This window comes from Cervus canadensis, chromosome 19 (genome assembly GCF_019320065.1).
Source record: "Cervus canadensis isolate Bull #8, Minnesota chromosome 19, ASM1932006v1, whole genome shotgun sequence".
Classification (NCBI taxonomy): Eukaryota; Metazoa; Chordata; class Mammalia; order Artiodactyla; family Cervidae; genus Cervus; species Cervus canadensis.
This window is the reverse complement of record NC_057404.1, coordinates 39094035-39112779: the sequence shown is the minus strand read 5'-3', so window position 1 is coordinate 39112779 and position 18745 is coordinate 39094035. Positions and strand designations below refer to the sequence as shown.

The window sequence follows — 18745 nt, the reverse complement described above, 5'->3', positions numbered from 1 at the left end:
CTGTTTATCTTCTGATAGGAAACCAGAATTTTTTTTTAAATTGAGAATTAAAAAAAAAAATTTTTTTTAAGACTGTATTCAACAGCTGAGAGAAATTTACGCTAAAGAGAAGCAGAAACAAAGGCTCTGATATAACAAAGTCAGAGCATGTGTATGTTAACTATATAATGTACTATTATGCAAAACAGCAAATTTGTATAATGAGAAAAATTTTATGTGCATAGGCATGCATACAATGTCTGTTTCTTTCTGAACCTCAGCAATCATCTGTTACATCCCACTTTGGAGAATTGGCACATCGTGCTGATAATCCTTTAGGTCAGTAAATATTTCCCTTAGTCCTGGACCAACAGCAGTGTTACTGGTGGGTAAATGCAAACAGATCAGTCTGAGTACATAAGGAACTCTACTGACGTGCCATAATTTAGAAACCACCATGCTTGGAAATTAAAAATCTTCCTAGATTTTTCAATTTGCAGACATTAGTGGTGGTATTTGGTATCTGAAGATCTTGGAAAGCTGTGCTCTCCCTTTTTGCCACTCAAGAGGAAGAAAGAAATCAGCAATGTTTTCCAGGTCAACTACTATGTAATAATGTCATTAAGATGGATGATTTTGTTAAAATGAAAAGTAATGCTTCCAGAAATTAGAAGTCTTGCTAGAGTTCATATTTTTATTTGCCTCCAAACTTAGGGGCAAATGGAGGGGAGAAACGGGGGGGAAATGAGAAATGAGTTTTAGTCAGGGTCAAGACTCATGACTTCTCATAATCACTTTCATTCTACAAATGTTGAATGCCTACCTACAGAGTACAAGAAACAGGCATTGTAAGAAACTGAAAAAAAAATTGAAACCATGACCCCTCCTATGGTCTCATTGGGTAAGCAAATTAAAGCTATGACACATAATTATGCACAAATAAATGTCAGTTATTCTTGGTAATATATAGGAGCATTCAAGAGAATGTGATAGAAGGTGTTATAAGGAAACAAGATTTAAATAGCTAAGGTAGAAAATGAAGGGGTTTAGAACATGCCACCCTGAAATATGCCACAGCAAATACATGAAAGGCTCCCTGACCTCCCACCTTCACTTAAAGGTTTGTTGTAAAACTTCCCGTGAGAAATGTGCCCTCCTTCTACCAGAAAGAGAAGAACATTCTTATTACCAGAGATGGGACTGACACAAATGGACCTCTATAGACAAACCCACTAAAATAACCCTTATTTTCCATTAGTTTATTCCATATGTTTAATAGTCACCGTCATACAATTTACTGCTCTTAGCCTAAGCCCCTTGTTTTGTCTCATCCTCACAGTTTATTGTTCTTTGTGTAAAATGACATATAAATTTTCGGGCCTAATGAAGTTTTGGATCTTCATTTTTCTTCTGAAGACTCTCATGTACATGTAAAAATAGTAAATGAATTTGTATGTTTTGCTCCTGTCAATCTGTCTGTTAATTTCATTGTTAGCCCCAGCCACAAAATCTAATAAGGTATAAGGAAGTTTTTCCTCTCCTACAGGAGAAATAAACATTTCAAATTCAGAAACCTCCACAACTGCCTGGGATAGTGAGTCATTTTGATGGAAGGGTGAGATAATCAATTTGGCTGAAAAACAGGATTCACATTAGATTGCATTTACAAGTAAAATAAAATTATTAAAGACTATGTCAACTATTGTCTGCAGTAGTATGTCACTAAAGATTTGTTTGGTCGGCAGTAATGTACAGTGTTTTAGAAAGGTTTAACTGGGCTTCCTTAAGTGTCTATTGATATAGTCTTTCTGAATACACTAAGGGTTGAATGAAGAGCTGAAAAAAATATAGATGTAAAAAATCTTTGTTAAGTGAGAAAAGGACATGAGAAAGGAAAGAGCAAACATGATACCTGACAGAATCATGGAACCAACAAGGACATAGATCAGGAAACAGGATTACTGGAGTTTTTAGTACCTTTGGGTTAGAACTGACAGAGGTATGTACAGATATCCAATATCCAACAAGCAGCTGAAAATGTGAACCTCGAACTCACAGGAAAGGTGCAGATTTAGGAATAACATTCTCAGGATACTGTGGAAAGAAAAACAGCAAAAGAATCAAAGACAACCTGTAAGAGTGAGGAGACTGGGTGAGTAAAATAAGTGCAGTGTTCTAGAGGCTAAGAAATCAAAGGAAGCAAAAGGAAGTGGTATTCAATGTCAGTTGCTATGGAACTGTCAAGTTCTCTTATAATGACAAAGATCATTTGTAATATCTAGGTGCTTTGCAACTTACCATTTCATCCTCCTAAGGGTAACTAGCAAATTAGTATCTTTCCACACCTTGGTCTGTAGCTGGTTCCTTTTGCACTTCTATTTTCAAGGATCCCTTGGGTTTCAAGGAGCTCAAACCAGTCAATCCTAAAGGAAATCAACCCTGAATTTTCATTGGAAAGGTTGACGCTGTTGCTGAAGCTCCAATATTTGGCCACCTGATGCGAAGGTGACTTATTAGAAAAGACTCTGATGCTGGGAAAGACTGAAGGCAGGAGGAGAAGGGGACGACAGAGGATGAGATGGACAGGAGTTTGAGTAAGTTCTGGGAACTGGTGAAGGACAGGGAAGCCTGGCGAGCTGCAGTCCATGGGGTCGCAAAAAAGGACAGGACTGAGCAATTGAACTGAACTTGGTCATCTGTGGAAAAGAAGTTCCCCGAGACCTCATTCTCCTACCACTTACTGTAGGTTTTCCTTCAATGTGCAAACAAGCAATGCACCAAATAAAAAATTATAGACAGTCCTTAAAAGTACGGTCTTCTGAATCAAGAGCCAATGACAGAAGGTTGCTCCATGTCTGCATATGTAGAAGCTTGATGTACACACATAAATGAGATCTCCAGAAAGCTCAAGGATCCTTGATTCAATCCAGACAAGTCACAGTCCGAGGGTAGCTCGCATGGGAAAGCCGAAAGATGATTAAATTACGATCAGAGACCGACGGACCTGGGCTTCTAACCACGGGCAATCTGGAGCTTGCTGTTCAGTATGTAACACCACCCCCTTTAAATTTATTCATCTACAAGAAGAGGTTTTAAGATAACGGGCCCTTAAAAAAAAATAATGAAATTTATGCACCCTCCCCAAACAAATACGTTTTCTTGCTTGCGTATTCTGGGAATCTTCAGGGTTCCGCGATCTCAAAGCAATCTCTATTCAAGTGCAGAGGTCCAGGACAGCTGGAACTCCGCACAGACGCAAAAAGCACCCGCGGGGAGTGGGCCGGGGATTATAGCGCAAATGCGCGCTCCCTTGTCGAAGTACCTCCCCGGAAATCTCGCGTCACCTAGCGTCGGAGCCTTGGGAAGTGCTTCCGGGAGCACAGAAGAGGTCACAAATCATGTGACTGCGGCTTTTAGAGGAACCTGTCCCAGAAGTTGTCCCTGAACAACTGTCCCTGACAGTTCAGAGAACCAGGCAGCCCAGAAACCCAGGTAACTGCAGCCACTTTGCCCGGTGGCTTAGGCCGCAAGTGGTGAGGGCGGTGAGACGTAAGAAAAGACGCCGCTTTCGCCTCCTGGTTGAGCTTGGATTTGAGGGGTTAGAGGGTGGAGTGGGCTGTCAGGCATCTCGATTACCCGCCTGAGTATTTGGGAACTCTGACTCTAATCAGCCTCCCTGGCTGGAGCCCTGGAGCCGTGGATCCTTGCCTGACCCAGCGGAGAGCTGACATTGTTTATTAGGTTGGGGGTGGGGTGGGAGAGGAAGTCTTGAGGGGAGAGTCACCTGGAGTTTCTCTTTCAGGCGTGGAGATTGATCCTGCGGGAGAAAGGGGTTCATCATGGCGGATGTGAGTTAACACCCCCACATAATAGGAAGGGGAGAGTGGAGAGTAGGTTGAGACTACTGGGTGGGGAGAGGTAGCGCTTCCCAAATAGAAATTTGTTTCATTTTACCGCTCCCTCCAATTACTTTGTCTAGGATCTGAAGTCAGAGACTAAAGGAGTAATTCTCGGGGCCCTGAGTTTCTGCCTGGAATGGGGGTAGAAGACACTAAAGGTGCCTGAGGTTGAGACAGTTTTATTTTTCCCACGCCCCAGTTCTGCGGGCATAAGACAGGTTCTGCATATTTACCATTTCAGTTTCTAAATGATGGTTTGCTGCTCTGAATCTTTTTCCAGTTATGTCTGTTTGGTTCACTGTAGCAATTTCAGATGATTTATAACCATTGCCTTTTTAACACAGCAATACAACTAAAATTCTACATTTAGGAAACTTAATTGTACTAGTTTCTGAAAACAGGGAATTAATGTTATTAATATTTATATTTGTTTGTATTTTACATGCTGTTATATTTTTACATACTGTTATTTTGCTTATATTGGAGAAGGAAATGGCAACCCGCTCCAGTATTCTTGCCTGGAAAATTCCATGGGTGGGGGAGCCTGATAGGCTACAGTCCATGGGGTCACAAAGAGTCAGACAGGACTGAGCGACTTCACTTTCTTTCTATAGTTCCTTTTGGAGAAGGAAATGGCAACCCACTCGAGTGTTCTTGCCTGGAGAACCCCATGAACAGAGGAACCTGGTGGGCTGCGGTCTGTGGGGTTGCAAAGAGTCAGACACGACTAAGCAACTAACACACAAACATTTTGCTTACATACATGCTAAATATTCTTTGGAACATTGAACATATGCTCATTTAATTATTACAATAACTTTCATGAGATATACACTGTTGTTATTATCACTGTGTTAATAGATGATGCTAAGTCACAGAAGGATCAAGTAACTTCCTCAGATTACACAGCTAGTTTGTTGCTGAGTCAGGATACCAACCGAGGCAGACTCCAGAATCCATGCTCTTAACTACACTAAATGATTATTCAACAGTATGAATCTGATTTTTCTTTTAGGTTGCAGGATTATGTATTTCAACATTTAGCAATTTTTTATGTCTTTATCCCTCCATTTTTGGATGTCTTCCAGTATATTTTTGAGGCCTTATTCTCCAGGCATAATCAAATCACTAAATTCTTTTGAGCATCTCGCTTGAAAAGATTGTTCTAATAAGGGCTGTGGTAGAAATAAAGATAACTAAGGTATAATTTCTCCCCTTAAGGATTTTTAAAGGTTAAAAAAAAAGTACAGTAGGCAAGTGATCATAGATATGCATACATTATTGCATGAAAACTCAGAGAAGAGAAGGATTACATCAGTTTGTCTTTATCAGGGAAGCCTGTTTGGAGTGTTTGGTGGTTGAGATTAGCTCTAATTGATGAATAGCAATTTTTTTTAAGTAAGATCCAGAGGGTATTACTATTAATAGTTGGAATGAAAGCACTAGCAAAGTTAAAGATAGGAAACAGAAAGATGTGTGTCACAGAGCTGTGAATAGTCCATTTCATCTGGGGCTGAGGAAATGTATGAGGGAGTGGTAGGAAGCAGGACTATAAAATGAGTTGTAGACTATCCATATTGTAGAGAGCCTCAGATATCTACAGGATTTGTACATAATTCGGTAAACAGTGGAGAGCCATTCAAACATTGGTTCTTGATCTTGGCTGCATGGGGAATCCTCTGGGGAGCATTTCCAATACAGGCGTCAGAGTTCTTTTTATACTCTGCTGGTGTTTTCCATAGCCAGGGTTGAGAGTCACTGCAACTGTCCATTTAGAGAAGGAGAATTATATGATTATTAGCATTGTGTAGAAATGTGTGAGATAGAAGTGGTAGACTGTCATACCAACTGGGAGGCTGGTGTAAGTCATAAGTATTAAAATGAACCTAAATTGTAATGTCATCCGAAAAGGAGAGAAGAACTTCAGTTTAAAAATACTTGACTTCACAAGTGGTTTTTAAAGTGACACATATGAGTTTAGGGTTATTATATTGCCTTAAGTTTCAAAGCTAAGTAACAGGGAATAGTGGTGCCATTAGTGGACACAGGAAGAGATTGGGGAAATCTAGATTTTGGATGAAAAATGATGAGCTGAGTTTTGTGATTTTGTGTTTAAGATGAGAGCAAAGGTAAGCTGGTGGTGATACCATGAAATAAAATGAACATTCAGGTTTGGAGAGTAGTAGGAATTAGAGGGTCAAAACAACGTGTATCTGATTTGTCTATGTAGAGCTCATGATTGCTACCTGGATTGTCAGTGAAATTCCCCAGATGAGAGAGTGTAATGAGACAAAGTAGTCTTCTATTTTTTTTTTAAGTCATAATTATGTTCCATGCTGAATACTTGACACACATTGTCATTTGTCTTTAGTCATGTAAGAAAACTGAGTTTCACGAAGTTAGTCAACTTAGCTCAGATCTAAAAAGTCTGTGCATGTGGAAAAATATAATATATTCTCAAGTGAACTCAAAGTTAGCAACAAGATGTACAGTAGTATGAGACGTATGATCTAATATCATAGCTAATATGTATTTGTGTTTCTGCTGCTGGATATGCTAATCACTTGACATGAGTGTTCTCAATAAACTTTAGTAACAGTCTTATAATGTAGGTTCTTTAATTATGCTTACTCAACACATAATGAAACTGAGGCTTAGAGAAAAAAATTAGTCGTTGCAAGTTACACCACTCCTTAAAGCATCAAAAGCAGAATGAGAAAGCATAAGCAAGAATGGTTGTGAATGAATACTTAAGGTATCTGAGATGTGGATAGGACAGTGTCTAGAGAACCAGTTCCAGGCATATTATTATAATATAATTTTTATACTCTCTTTCAGGATCTAAAACGATTCCTGTATAAAAAATTACCAAGGTAAAAAATTACTCATTTGTTATTAAATAAATTCTGCTTAACGTGTTGATTTTGTTTAGTATTTTGTTTCTGTTTATCTTAGACTAATATTATGTTATGCTGTTATTTAGCACTTTCAAATACCAAACATAATCTTAGGTAGCACAAGTGATACAGTTTGAGTTTACAGATAACAACATGAACCCCAGAGAAATTATATGACTTGTCTCAAATTAAACAGCTAGTGAACGTGAAGTGCTAGAACCCAGTTTCTTGCCACTTTAGAGTTCTTTCATAGCAGTTTACTGGATTAAAAAACCTAAGAACTTGCCTTTATTTTTAATACTGTTTTTAAGCCTAATTGCTGTGTCTGCATGGGGATATACAGTATAGTGATTCACAATTTTTTGCAATGCAGGAGACCCAAGTTCAATCCCTGGGTCAGAAAGTTCCTTTGGAGAAGGAAATGCCTACCCACTCCATGGCTACAGTCCATGGAGTCACAGAAAGTTGGATACACTACCACGTTTTGAGTAGGCAATATATTTATAAAGTTCAAGATTCAAACGTTAATTGAAGGACACGGAGTGAGAGCTTCTTATCCCTGTCCTCCAGCCACACAATCCCTGTCTGAGACACCCATTGTTACCTTCAGAAATATTTTATGCACCTGCACATTAAGTTAATAGTAATACTCCTCATTCCTAAGCTAAAATATTAAAGTTAATACTTCTCTTTCTTAAGCTAGTAACAATCATCCGTTTATTCGGGGATATAGTAGGAACAGCAAACGTTGCAGTTTGCAGATATTTTAAGATACAGGCATGCCTCAGAGAGATTGTGGGTTTGCTTCCAGACCACTGCAGTAAAGTGAATATTGAGATAAAGCGAGGCACAATTTTTTTTGTTTCCTGTTGCATATAAAAGTTATGTTTACACTCTACTGTAGTTTGTTAAGTGTGTAATAACATGATGTCTTAAAAAACAATGTACATTGTTAGGTAAAAAATACTTTATTGCTAAAAAGTGCTAACCATCATCTGAGCCTTTAATGAGTCTTAATGTTTTGGCTGGTGGAGGATCTTGCCTCAGTATTGATGGCTGCTGACCAGTCTGGGAAGTGGTTGCTAAAGACTGGGGTGACTGTGGCAATGTCTCTTGCAATAGCAGGTGGATTCTTCCACCATGTGGAAACCCGGTGTAAATGATGACGATTTGAATGTTTCCGCATTATAATTTTTAACATTTTGGGGCTCTAGGAATTCTAATAACTTCATATTTAAATTGCAGGGACAAATTATGTTATTCTCAATGTTTATGGATGACAACATTGATTAATTCATATTTTTGAATATTAATTGTGTACCAGCCACCCTCCACTTTGCATGCATCATTGTATTAAATTTCACAGCAGCCAAAGGCTCAGCAGTAAAGAATCTGCCTGCAATGCAGGAGACCCTGGGTCAGGAAGATCCCCTGGAGGAGGGCATGGCAACCCACTCCAGTATTCCTGCCAGGAGAATCCCATGGACAGAGGAGCCTGGCGGGCTACAATCCATGGGATCACAGAGAGTTGAACACGACTGAAACAACTTACACACACAAATGAGTATAAGTATCCCCATTTTCATATTAACTGAGGCTTAGCGAGGTTTTGTAACTGATGCAAGGTAGCATAAACAGTAAGCAGCAGAGCCTGAACAGGACCTCAGGTCTGTCTTACTTCAGAGCTGTGGTCTTGACCATTCTGTTTACTTCTTGTGCAGGCGCGGTTGAAAGGATTGCCCTGTGACCTCCATTCTTTCTGTCCTGTTCTCTCAGCTTACAGTGATCTCCTCACTCCACTTTTTTTATTACCATAACGTCTCAGCTGAGGTACCACTTCCTCCGGGAAGCTTTCCCTGACCCACCAACTGAATCTACCCCTCCTTTTATAAGCTCTCTTGTAGCCTCACACATCTCTTAATGGCAGTTCTCACAGTTGTAGTTTTACATTTGTGTGAGGTAATCTGAATGATAGCCACTCTCCTTTTAGATTGTAAGTTGTGTGAAGGCAGCAACTGGGTCTCTTTTTGCTTCCTATGGTCGAAGAGTTTGGCAAACATGTTTTAGGAGCTTATGTCAGTGATTGAGTTCTCATGGTTTTTCAGAAATATGCATGAGAATTATCATTATGATTTTGAAGGTACATATTTTGAGACAATGTTTTATAATATATTAACTTTTTCTTTCTAGTGTTGAGGGGCTCCATGCTATTGTTGTGTCAGATAGAGATGGAGTGCCTGTCATTAAAGGTAAAATGCCGCAATTACATGTCAGTGCCATGTTTGCTTTTGAATAAAAATGTATTTATATCTGAGTAATACAAAAAGCAAGCAAAAAATAACCGATTTCAATACATTAAGGACATAGTCTTAGTTTGGAAGAAAATGTTTGATTTTGTGTGTTGAAGGTTAGGTTGGAATCTTAACTTATTATATATCAACTATATCATGGTAGCATGCAGAGTGTAAGCAAGGATTTATGGAAGGCCCAGTTTCCCATTAAAGACATTTTATGTATAATATAAATGATTAGTAAATCTGAGTGATGAGAATGAGCATATATGCAGCTAGACATATTATACCCACGGACTCCCCCAGCATATATTTTTCATCAGTATTGCTGGTGGTTTTAGGATAGCCAGCCATACATTTGAATTAACATAAATTTATTGTTTTGTTTACTATTTCTTGTTCTTCCTTATTGGAAATAGGATTTTGAAAAACTTTTAACCTCACAGTTACTTTAGTTAACCAGAATCTAGCAAGAATTTTTGCCTAAAGAAAAGTTGGCTGACCTAAAAAAAAAAGGAAAGAAAAGGTTTCCTTTTGCCTAAGGTTTAGCTCTTTTTTTTAAAAGTATGTGTGATATGACAGAAAGGTTAAATAATGTTCTGCATATTTTGTTTACAATATATTCTCCACCTGGGGTTATCATATATGTGAGATAATTTCAGACTTTAGAATTCAACCAAAGTTTAGAAATGAGCTAATGTAGTTCTTTTCATTTTATTAATGAAAATGGTCAGATGCAAAGAGTACATTGTCAGCTCCAAGTTGCTCATGAGTCAGGGACAAGATAGTCATAGAACCCATCATCTTCTGATATGTGATCCAGTGTGCTTCCTAACCCAGCACAGAACATATGTAGCCATGGGCAAATCACTTCCTTTTCTCAGTCCCATAATGAGGACTTAGAACAAAATAATCTCAGATTTTCCAGCTCCAGTGTTCTTTTTGAGGATCTCAGTGTTTAAAACCTTAAGCTCAGCACATATGGTACAACCAGCTCCATCTAGACCTTTCAGTGAGTGTAAAAAACTTAAATCAGTGGCCAGGTGTAGAATTATCATCATCTACAAATGATGCTTCTGTGGGTTTTGTAAGAGCAAAGGTTTTTGAAGCTTTTTTTCAGTATTCTCACTTTGCTCCTAGTTAACCAGAATATTTAATTTATTAATTGTGCTGATAATCATGACCTGTTTTAAGTTAGATATTAAGAAAATAGAAACATTTAGTATTCATTTGAAATTTTTTGAAAAATTGTGAGAAGCAGCATTTATTCCCTTAGTTGTGATTACTCAACTTCTGATTGAATGGTTTTTCTCACCTAAATTGACAAGACCCAATTAGTGTTATGAACTTCAGTGCTGTGAAGCGTAACTCTTGTGCTGGTTTTTTTCCCTACAAGTTTATGTTTTGTTTTTTTTTTTTAAATCTCTTCCCATTGTATATCCTGCATAATTTTTACTTAAATCACTTGTATTTCCAGTGGCCAATGATAACGCTCCAGAGCATGCTTTGAGACCTGGTTTCTTATCAACTTTTGCCCTTGCAACAGACCAAGGGAGCAAACTCGGACTTTCAAAAAATAAAAGTATCATCTGTTACTATAACACCTACCAGGTAAGTTCATAATTATCAAATGGCTGATGATTTCAACTATTATTATCTCTTCTGTGTAGAATAGTTTGTTTTTATAATTCTAAATTTTGGTTTCCAAAGTGATGGAATTTTAACACCTTAACCTTCAGATTGGTTATGTTAAACTGTAGTGATTTTTTTTCACATTTTACTTCAGGAATTAATTAATATGAGTAATTAGATTAAAAGATTAAATAGTAAAATATATGTTATCCTGAAAAGGGTAAGTCAGGTCACTGTTATTAATACCTCCAGTAGATGGTGCCCTTAGCTTATTTAACAGCTGTGATTTCTCAAATGACGCACTGTTGTTGTGACAGATACAGGATTTTCCTTAAAGTCAAATGATAGTTATTTGTTATTGCTACTAATCCCATCATTTGGCTTGAAATATATAAATATATAAAATAAATGAGGTTATTATTTGTGGGAAAGAAATTAGTTGCTACAGATCTCTTGATCTCCAGCTGTATTTTCTTTAGAATAAATCAGTAACTTGTTCGCAGTAGTAAAGAATCTGCCTGCCAATGCAGGAGACACAAGAGACACTGTTTCGATCCCTGGGTCGGGAAGATCCCCTGGAGTAGGACATGACAACCCACTCCAGTACTGAGCGACTGAGCACGCACTGCTTTAGAGCGGTGTTTCCCAGGGTGTAAGTCATCCACCACAAGTGATACATGTTGATATTTTTTTATATTAAAAGTTATATATACTTAATATGTATTTATAAAATATATAAATATATACACATGTATACTTTCATTTTAAAAGTTATATATTTATAAAATATAAAATTTAAAAGTTACATATTTTAAATGTTATATAGTGTCTGTTAGGCAGAAGATAACTAGCTCATCTAACCTTTAATTTAGTCAGTAAAGGTTAGGTTTAGGCTAAATTTTTTAAAAAGATAGCTGATTTAAAGTTAACTTAAATGTAAATTAAATGATAGTGGCACAGAGGAGGCAAAAGATCATAATGTTATAACCACTTGAATGACTGAAAAATAATGCCTTTAGCTCCTTAATTATCAAATATTTATTGAGCCCTACTATGTAATTGACACTCTGCAGGGCTTTAGAAGATAAAAAAGATGAGGAAGACACAGCCCCACCTTAGAAACTTTCCAGGCTAAGTGGTATTAATGTCTCTAAGAGATAATTAGTATGTCTGTTTTACGGAAATAATTATTTTCAGCTCTTTGATGACATAATACCATGATGTCAAGCTAGTATCTTACACATTTAAAGTTTTTAGAAAGATTAAGATATTTTATTTGAATTCTACCGCCTTTTCACTATACAACAGTATACTTTAGATCTTTTTCTCTTTTTAGGTGGTTCAATTCAATCGTTTACCTTTGGTAGTGAGTTTCATAGCCAGCAGCAGTGCTAATACAGGTATGTTTTAATTACCTTAAATACAGCTTTTAATCTTTATAATACCAGATCTGAACAGTCTAATATGATAAAAATACAGATTCAGAGTAAGAAAACCTTAATGCATGGCCCAGCTCTGCCATCTATTCCTTTTTTTCTGGAAATATAACTTCTCTGAATTGTTTATATATATTTATCTGTATAATGGAGCTAAGAACTGCTTTCTTGATCTTGATCTTGTGCTATTATTTTTTAGTTCAGATGAGATGATGTATAGGTAAGTGATCATTTAAGCTAGAAAGGAAAATTAAATGTTATTTTCACCTCTTTAATACAGTATCTTGCTCACATTACAACAGTTTCAGAAAGCAAAAAGAAAAAAACAGTAGAGAATATAACCAAACAGAACATAAAAATGATCACGGATGAATTCATTTCCATAAGGACCAATCTATAAAATCTTAAACAATAGTGGGCAAGGTAAATGTGTTTGGGAATATAAAGAGTGTGACTAGGATGAATATACTCAATTCTTTTTCAAAGTGGAAGAATTTGAGGACAAACACTTGGAAGCGGTACTTTCTAGAGAGCATTGTAAGATCTCATTATATCCAGTGGTCTTCACTGGATATTTTTGTGTAAAATCATAACAGTATTCAGTATTCAGTTGAATTACAATTTTTTTACTCTGTTTTAGTTTAAGTGGAATTTTTTAAAGGTCTATCTCCAGATTTCACCACTGTTAAAACTGCTTTTCTCTCCTTTTCTGTTTTCTTCTTCCCAAGATATTTGAGCCAGTTTTGTTTCCAGCTGTGTCACTGAGACCTATATTTAGATTGCTCATCTTTAAAATGTGGGGTTTAGATTTAATGAACTGTTGGGTGTTTTTCATTTCTGAATGTTTTCAAGCTGTAAAATATTGTATGTGAAAACTCTTTGTAAATAGGATAGTAGTGGTGTCGGTATTTTAAATATGTTAAACCTCAGTTGTGGTAAATCACTATCATACTATAAAATCATCAGTTGTTATAAATTATGATAATCTCCAGAATTGTATTCTAGTAGTAGAACATTCCTTGTGAATCCCAGGTGCTTTGAATGCTGTGTGAGACAGGAAGATCTTTAGTTGAGCAACAAACAAGCAGTATTGAAGATATACAGCCTTCTACCCTAGGAAACTAACAAGCTGGATGTGCTGATTACCAGATTAGCTTGCTTCTTTCACTGTGTGTTTTATACTCCTATGAGGCATCTTTAAAAATTTTTGCCTTTGAAATATCCATTTGTGCCTTAGCTTTACTGAATTTATATAATAAGTATCATGATTATTTCTTTGCTATCTATCTTTGATAAAGTTCATTAAAATTGTCTCAGGAAAAAAGTCTTTTTGCTTTTTTAGTAAAAATCATGTGTATTATTCCTGAATTGGTGCAAATTTTGAAATGAGGTTTAAATGAATTAAAGTTTTTCATAAAACTCCAGCAAAATTATAGCACATATATAATTCATTTTACATCTTCTAATACATATAAATAGTTTTATTTATTTACATTAATAATAGATGATGAAAGTAAACTTCATAATAAGTGTGGGTTTTCAATTGTTTTGTTCAGAATTACAGTATTTTAAGTGTAGGTATAGAGAATGAACTATGTCTCATTTACTTTTTAGTATACAAATTTTGATAAGCATTTTTCTGATGTTCAAATTTCTTAATCTCTTTGCTTTAGGACTAATTGTCAGCCTGGAAAAGGAACTTGCTCCGTTATTTGAAGAATTGAGACAAGTTGTGGAAGTTTCTTAATCTGGAATTTTCTTCATCATATCAGACACAGTATCAATCCAGCAATCTTTAGGCCACAGTGACACTTGTATCCATGTACTCAAGGACCCCTTTTTCCACCTTACTCTAGAAAAAGAGCCTTACAGATAGAATTTATGGACAGGTTGATGGTTATCTTTTTTTTGTGTAGGGCTGTTTCTTATTTAGTGAGATTTGGGGATACCACAGAAATGGTTCAGTCTATCACAGCTCCTGTGGAGTTAGTCCAGTCACCAAATATGCATGAGATCCTGTTTGGTGGCTCAGAATCACAATGATGCTTTGATCCCCTTGAGCCATGAAGTGCTCCCTTTTATACCATATGCCAGGCCTGCAGAATGAGGCAGACTCTTTTTATTGTGAATAATGAGGACATATTTTTCTTCATATTATTTTCTTTGCATTGAGCGTGAGGAAGATAAAGTGGCTTAGGAAAAGTGAATAAAACCAGTACAATCACTAACTTGGGTTTGTATATATTATTGTGCACTGTAGGTGAGTCTTACTAATTTGTTTCTTCTCAGAGGGTGCTGCTCTTTAATGGAAATGAAGATGACAGCTAATGGTTTTTTCTTCCACTCTGCTTTCTATAACCAATCAGTGTTTTTTTAATGTTTGTTTATTCTTTGTAAAATTTATGTGTGATTCATTATTGAATTCTGTTTCCAATATTGGTATGTATGTACACATGGTAGTATACCCCTTTTTTCATACATGAGGATAAATAAAATAGTATTTTTAAAGGTACAGTTTGAGCACTATATAGGTTTTTCCCCCCAGACTGTTTTCAAATGTTTAAACTCTGTAATTTAATTCACTCCTTCAACCACATACATAAGTGTTTCTTGTCTAGTTTGGAGACTGTTTTACCTAATATAAGTTGTCAGTTGGAAAATAAACCTCATCCAGGAGCTTAATTTAATCTCTGTGTAATTGGTATCACAGTTCTAGCGTGTGCTTTTCATTTTTAGGAATGCAGTCCATCATTCAAGGCTTTAATTTCCTCCTGGGTTCTTTGACAGAGTTCATCACTGGTACCTGGCATTGAGCAGCAAATGTGTACTGATCACTAGACGTACCACACTGCAGAATTCTAAGGAGCACAGGTGTACATTATATTTCTTGCTCCAAGGATGCATTTTACATGGCATATGAGTGAATGCAGTCCCTCAAGTTGTGCAATGAGATTGGCTGGGCGCTGGGCCTGCCTCCTTCCTTCTTCCTCCCTCCTTCCCTTCTTTCCTCCACTCTCCTCCCATCCTCTACAAATAAGAGACTAAATTGTGGTACCTGTCGTTAAAGAATGTACAGCTCAGTAAACAAAACAGGCATAGGAAGTGTTGCGATGAAGCTGTGTACAGGATGCTATAGAAAACACAGTATGAGGCATTAAAATTTAACAAGGACAACAGTCTTTACAAAGGAATAAGGACAAGAGAAATGTTTTACCTGCAGCAGGCTATAAACAGTTGTTACAACCTAATGATGCATTAGACATACCAATAAAATTCTAGAATTCCCATTATCCCGATTTGTATTTAATAGTGTCCAGGAAGTTTTTGCCAGTGCAGTGATGCATGAGACAAGAAAGTCTTTTATAAATGAGGTGACCAAAACTGTGATTTTATCTATATATTATATATTTTGTACACACACACACACACACACACAATGTGCATACATACATACCCCCCAGGAGAGAGAACTAATAAATGGAGATACTTAACCTTTGCATAGTGAATAGTACTACTATTAAAATTTCCATTTTAAGAGGTATAATAGCTAAATTATTCTATAGTTCATCTGGAAGGTAAAACACTTAAGGAATTTTTGAAAAGGTAATATAAAACTAGATTATTTTTAAAGATAGTATAAACCTACATCAGATGTATGACTAGACAGATCAGTAGAACAGAATAACCCAGAAACAGACTTTAGTACATACATATAAGACGTAAAAAATTGTAAAGATGACATAAGTCAATGGGGAAAGATTCAAAAAGCACAGACATTTTTTATTCCCCACTGATGGAAATGTGAATTATTATGCCCTTTTAAATCGGACAATTTGGCAATCTATACCAAGCTCAAATGCACATTGTATTAAGATTCTCCAGAGAAACAGAACCCACAGGCACAAAATGTTTAATTTGGGCACCCCATGACTGGTGAAGTTGACACAAAAGCCCCCAATTCCACTTCTAGATATTTGTGTTGCCACTCCATATGGACGTGTGAGAAGTACATAGTTACAAGTATATTCATTGCAATTTAGTAATATTAAAGGTTAGAAACAGCTGAAGTATCTATCAGATAAGGTGACTTTTTTTTTTTTAAACACTGTCGGTTTATACCTGCTGTTCTTGGTGTAATCATTCGTGCTCCTTTCACCTCTCAAGTGTCCCACTTTAGATAAATTATATGTTCACCCTAACATAGAGGATTGGTTAGAGAAATTTCGGCATTGGCTCAATGGAAAAAAAGAATGAAGACATTAGTTACTGAGATGGAATGACCTCCAAAACATAATATTCAATGAAAAATAGTGTTCAGTGAAACTGTTCAATGCTGCAGTTTATGTATAGGAAGAAAAAATACATGTGCATGTTGATACTTGCTTGTATTGATATGATGGTGTCCGTGGAGATACACAGAGTGGGGTGTCATTGATAACCTCCCTGGAGTGGAACTGGGTACTTGGGGAACAGAGATCCCAGAAATGACCCTTTTCACTGTAAACTTTATTGCACTTCTTAAATTTTTATTCAAAAATAATAAAATACTTTAGCAAATAATAACAATATATAATAAAATAATGATGAGGTACTTGGGAAAGGAAGTTGTATCACTCGGGGTTCACCAAAGAAACAACCAGTAGGATATATATGAACTAGATTAATTTCAAGGAGCTGGTTACCTTAGTTTGGAAATTGGCAAACCTCAAATCTGTAGGGCAGGCCAGAAAGCTGGAAAATCTCAGGCAGGAGCTGAGCCCGCCATCTAAAGGGGGAATTTCTTCTGTGTGGAAACCCCAGTTTTGCTCTTAAGGTCTTTCAACTGCTTGAATGAGGCCCACCCATGTTATGGAGAGTAACCTCTTTTATATAAAGTCAGGGGACTGTAGATGTTATTAAGCACATTAATAGCAACATCGAGATGAATTCTTCCTCAAGAAGGCCCTGGTGTCTTTTCCTTGGCAGTCCACTGCTGTTCTGTTAGTACATGACAAGTTACAGAAGTTGAGAGTCAAGGGTATAAAAAACAGGTATACTATGTCTATTGAATTTTTAAAAATATTTTATCTATTTTTTTGGCTGCACTGGGTCTTAAGTGCAACCCACGGAATCGTCCATCTTAGTTGCGGCATGTAGGATCTAGTTCCCTGATCAGAGATTGAACCTGGGCCGCCTGCACTGGGAGCTCAGAGTCAGCCACTGAACCATCAGGGAAGTCCCAAGTCTATTGAATTGAGTTTTAGAAATAGGATTGTGATAGTTGTTATTTTTTTTCTTCAGTTTTCGACTAACTTAACTAGATTTTACAAAATCCCAGTAATCATTAAAAAAAAAAAAAATCTGGCCCTTTTCCACAGCTAATTTAAGAAACTCCTGAATCCGTGGTAAGCAGTGTGTAAGGCTGAATGTGGCTGGAAAGACGGGCAGAAATACAGGTTTGCTGCAGTTGACCTGAAGTAGCAGTAGAGGAAGGGAGCAGAATTTATATTCACCCTGTAATACTCTTGCTCTTTCCTGAAATCGACAGTGTAACTCCCTAAGCTGCACTCCCAGCGTGAGTGAGGGGAGAGGATCAAAGAGCCCAGTCGTGGGTGCCACCTGGGGATGGATGAGAGGACTCAGCACTAAGTGTTCTGCCCAGCGGCCCTGGAATAAGGGCAGGTTTCCCTGGAGGCAGTTACAGCCATTCCCATCGTTGAGGGGGGCTCCCTCATCCAGAGGCAACAGTGCTGCGTGGGGCAAGATTTTCCCCGGAGGAATTCTGAGAACAACTGCTGATCCTTCGGCCGGGTCTTGAGGTACTTCCTTCACAACGAGCTCGTACTGTTAGTGACAGAGCTTGACACAGACAGCTATAATCTCAAACAACCCCACTTGTCTGCCATTGGCACGAAACATCCTCCCTTGTTTGAGGCCCTTTTCCTGATGTCTCTCAGGAGGTGGAATCACGACCACTTTCCTGGGTTGTTGAGAGCAGGTAAAGCATCTGGGGTAGGACTAATTATATAGCATGTGTTAGACTGCCCTTTTCATGTCAAAAGCTTCGCAAAGAATGATTTCCCCCATGCTGAATCCTAAAGGAAATCAATCCTGAATATTCACTGGAAGGACTGATGCTAAAGCTAAAGCTCTAATACTTTGAACACCTGATGCAAAGAGCTGACTCATTGGAAAAGACCCTGATGCTGGGAAAGATTGAAGGCAGGAGGAGAAGGGGACCACAGAGGATGAGATGGTTGGATGGCATCACCGACTCAGTGGACAGGAGTTTGAGCAAGCTCCTGAAGATGGTGAGGTACAGGGAAGCCTGACGTGCTGCAGTCCATGGGGTCTCAAACAATCAGACAAGACTTGGTGACTAAACAAGAACAACCGTCCTGTTAAAGCACACCCCATCATCTAGCTTTGCCTCACTTTCAGCATGTATTGTGCTTACTTTTATGCATTATTATGCATGTATTTCTTATCTTGCCCATATTCAACTAAAAACTCCTTGAGGACAGGGACTATTTCTTCAATTCTGAATCCTTCAATCCTTAGTAACTCGTAGTGTAACCAAAGTGGATTCTTCATTGCTATTTATGATATTAATCAACTGTATTTCTTTTAAA

The 18745-nt window shown here is 37.3% G+C and overlaps 1 protein-coding gene across 1 annotated transcript; it reads left to right on the top strand.

Annotated features, from left to right (window-relative positions):
* Positions 1-3329: 3329 nt before the first annotated feature.
* LAMTOR3 (late endosomal/lysosomal adaptor, MAPK and MTOR activator 3) lies at positions 3330-14816 on the top strand. Its single transcript, XM_043438225.1, has 7 exons — positions 3330-3471; positions 3782-3827; positions 6717-6751; positions 8966-9024; positions 10544-10677; positions 12035-12098; positions 13808-14816. The coding sequence occupies exons 2-7, from the start codon at positions 3819-3821 to the stop codon at positions 13879-13881; spliced, it is 375 nt and encodes a 124-aa protein (XP_043294160.1). The 5' UTR covers positions 3330-3471; positions 3782-3818; the 3' UTR covers positions 13882-14816.
* Positions 14817-18745: the final 3929 nt, after the last annotated feature.

What these genes read in the sequence shown, in the direction of transcription:
- LAMTOR3 (XM_043438225.1), top strand. An exon ending in TGGAGTGCCTGTCATTAAAG is followed by an intron (nt 9,025 to 10,543) that starts GTAAAATGCCGC and finishes TTGTATTTCCAG; the next exon opens with TGGCCAATGATAACGCTCCA. An exon ending in CAGCAGCAGTGCTAATACAG is followed by an intron (nt 12,099 to 13,807) that starts GTATGTTTTAAT and finishes TCTTTGCTTTAG; the next exon opens with GACTAATTGTCAGCCTGGAA.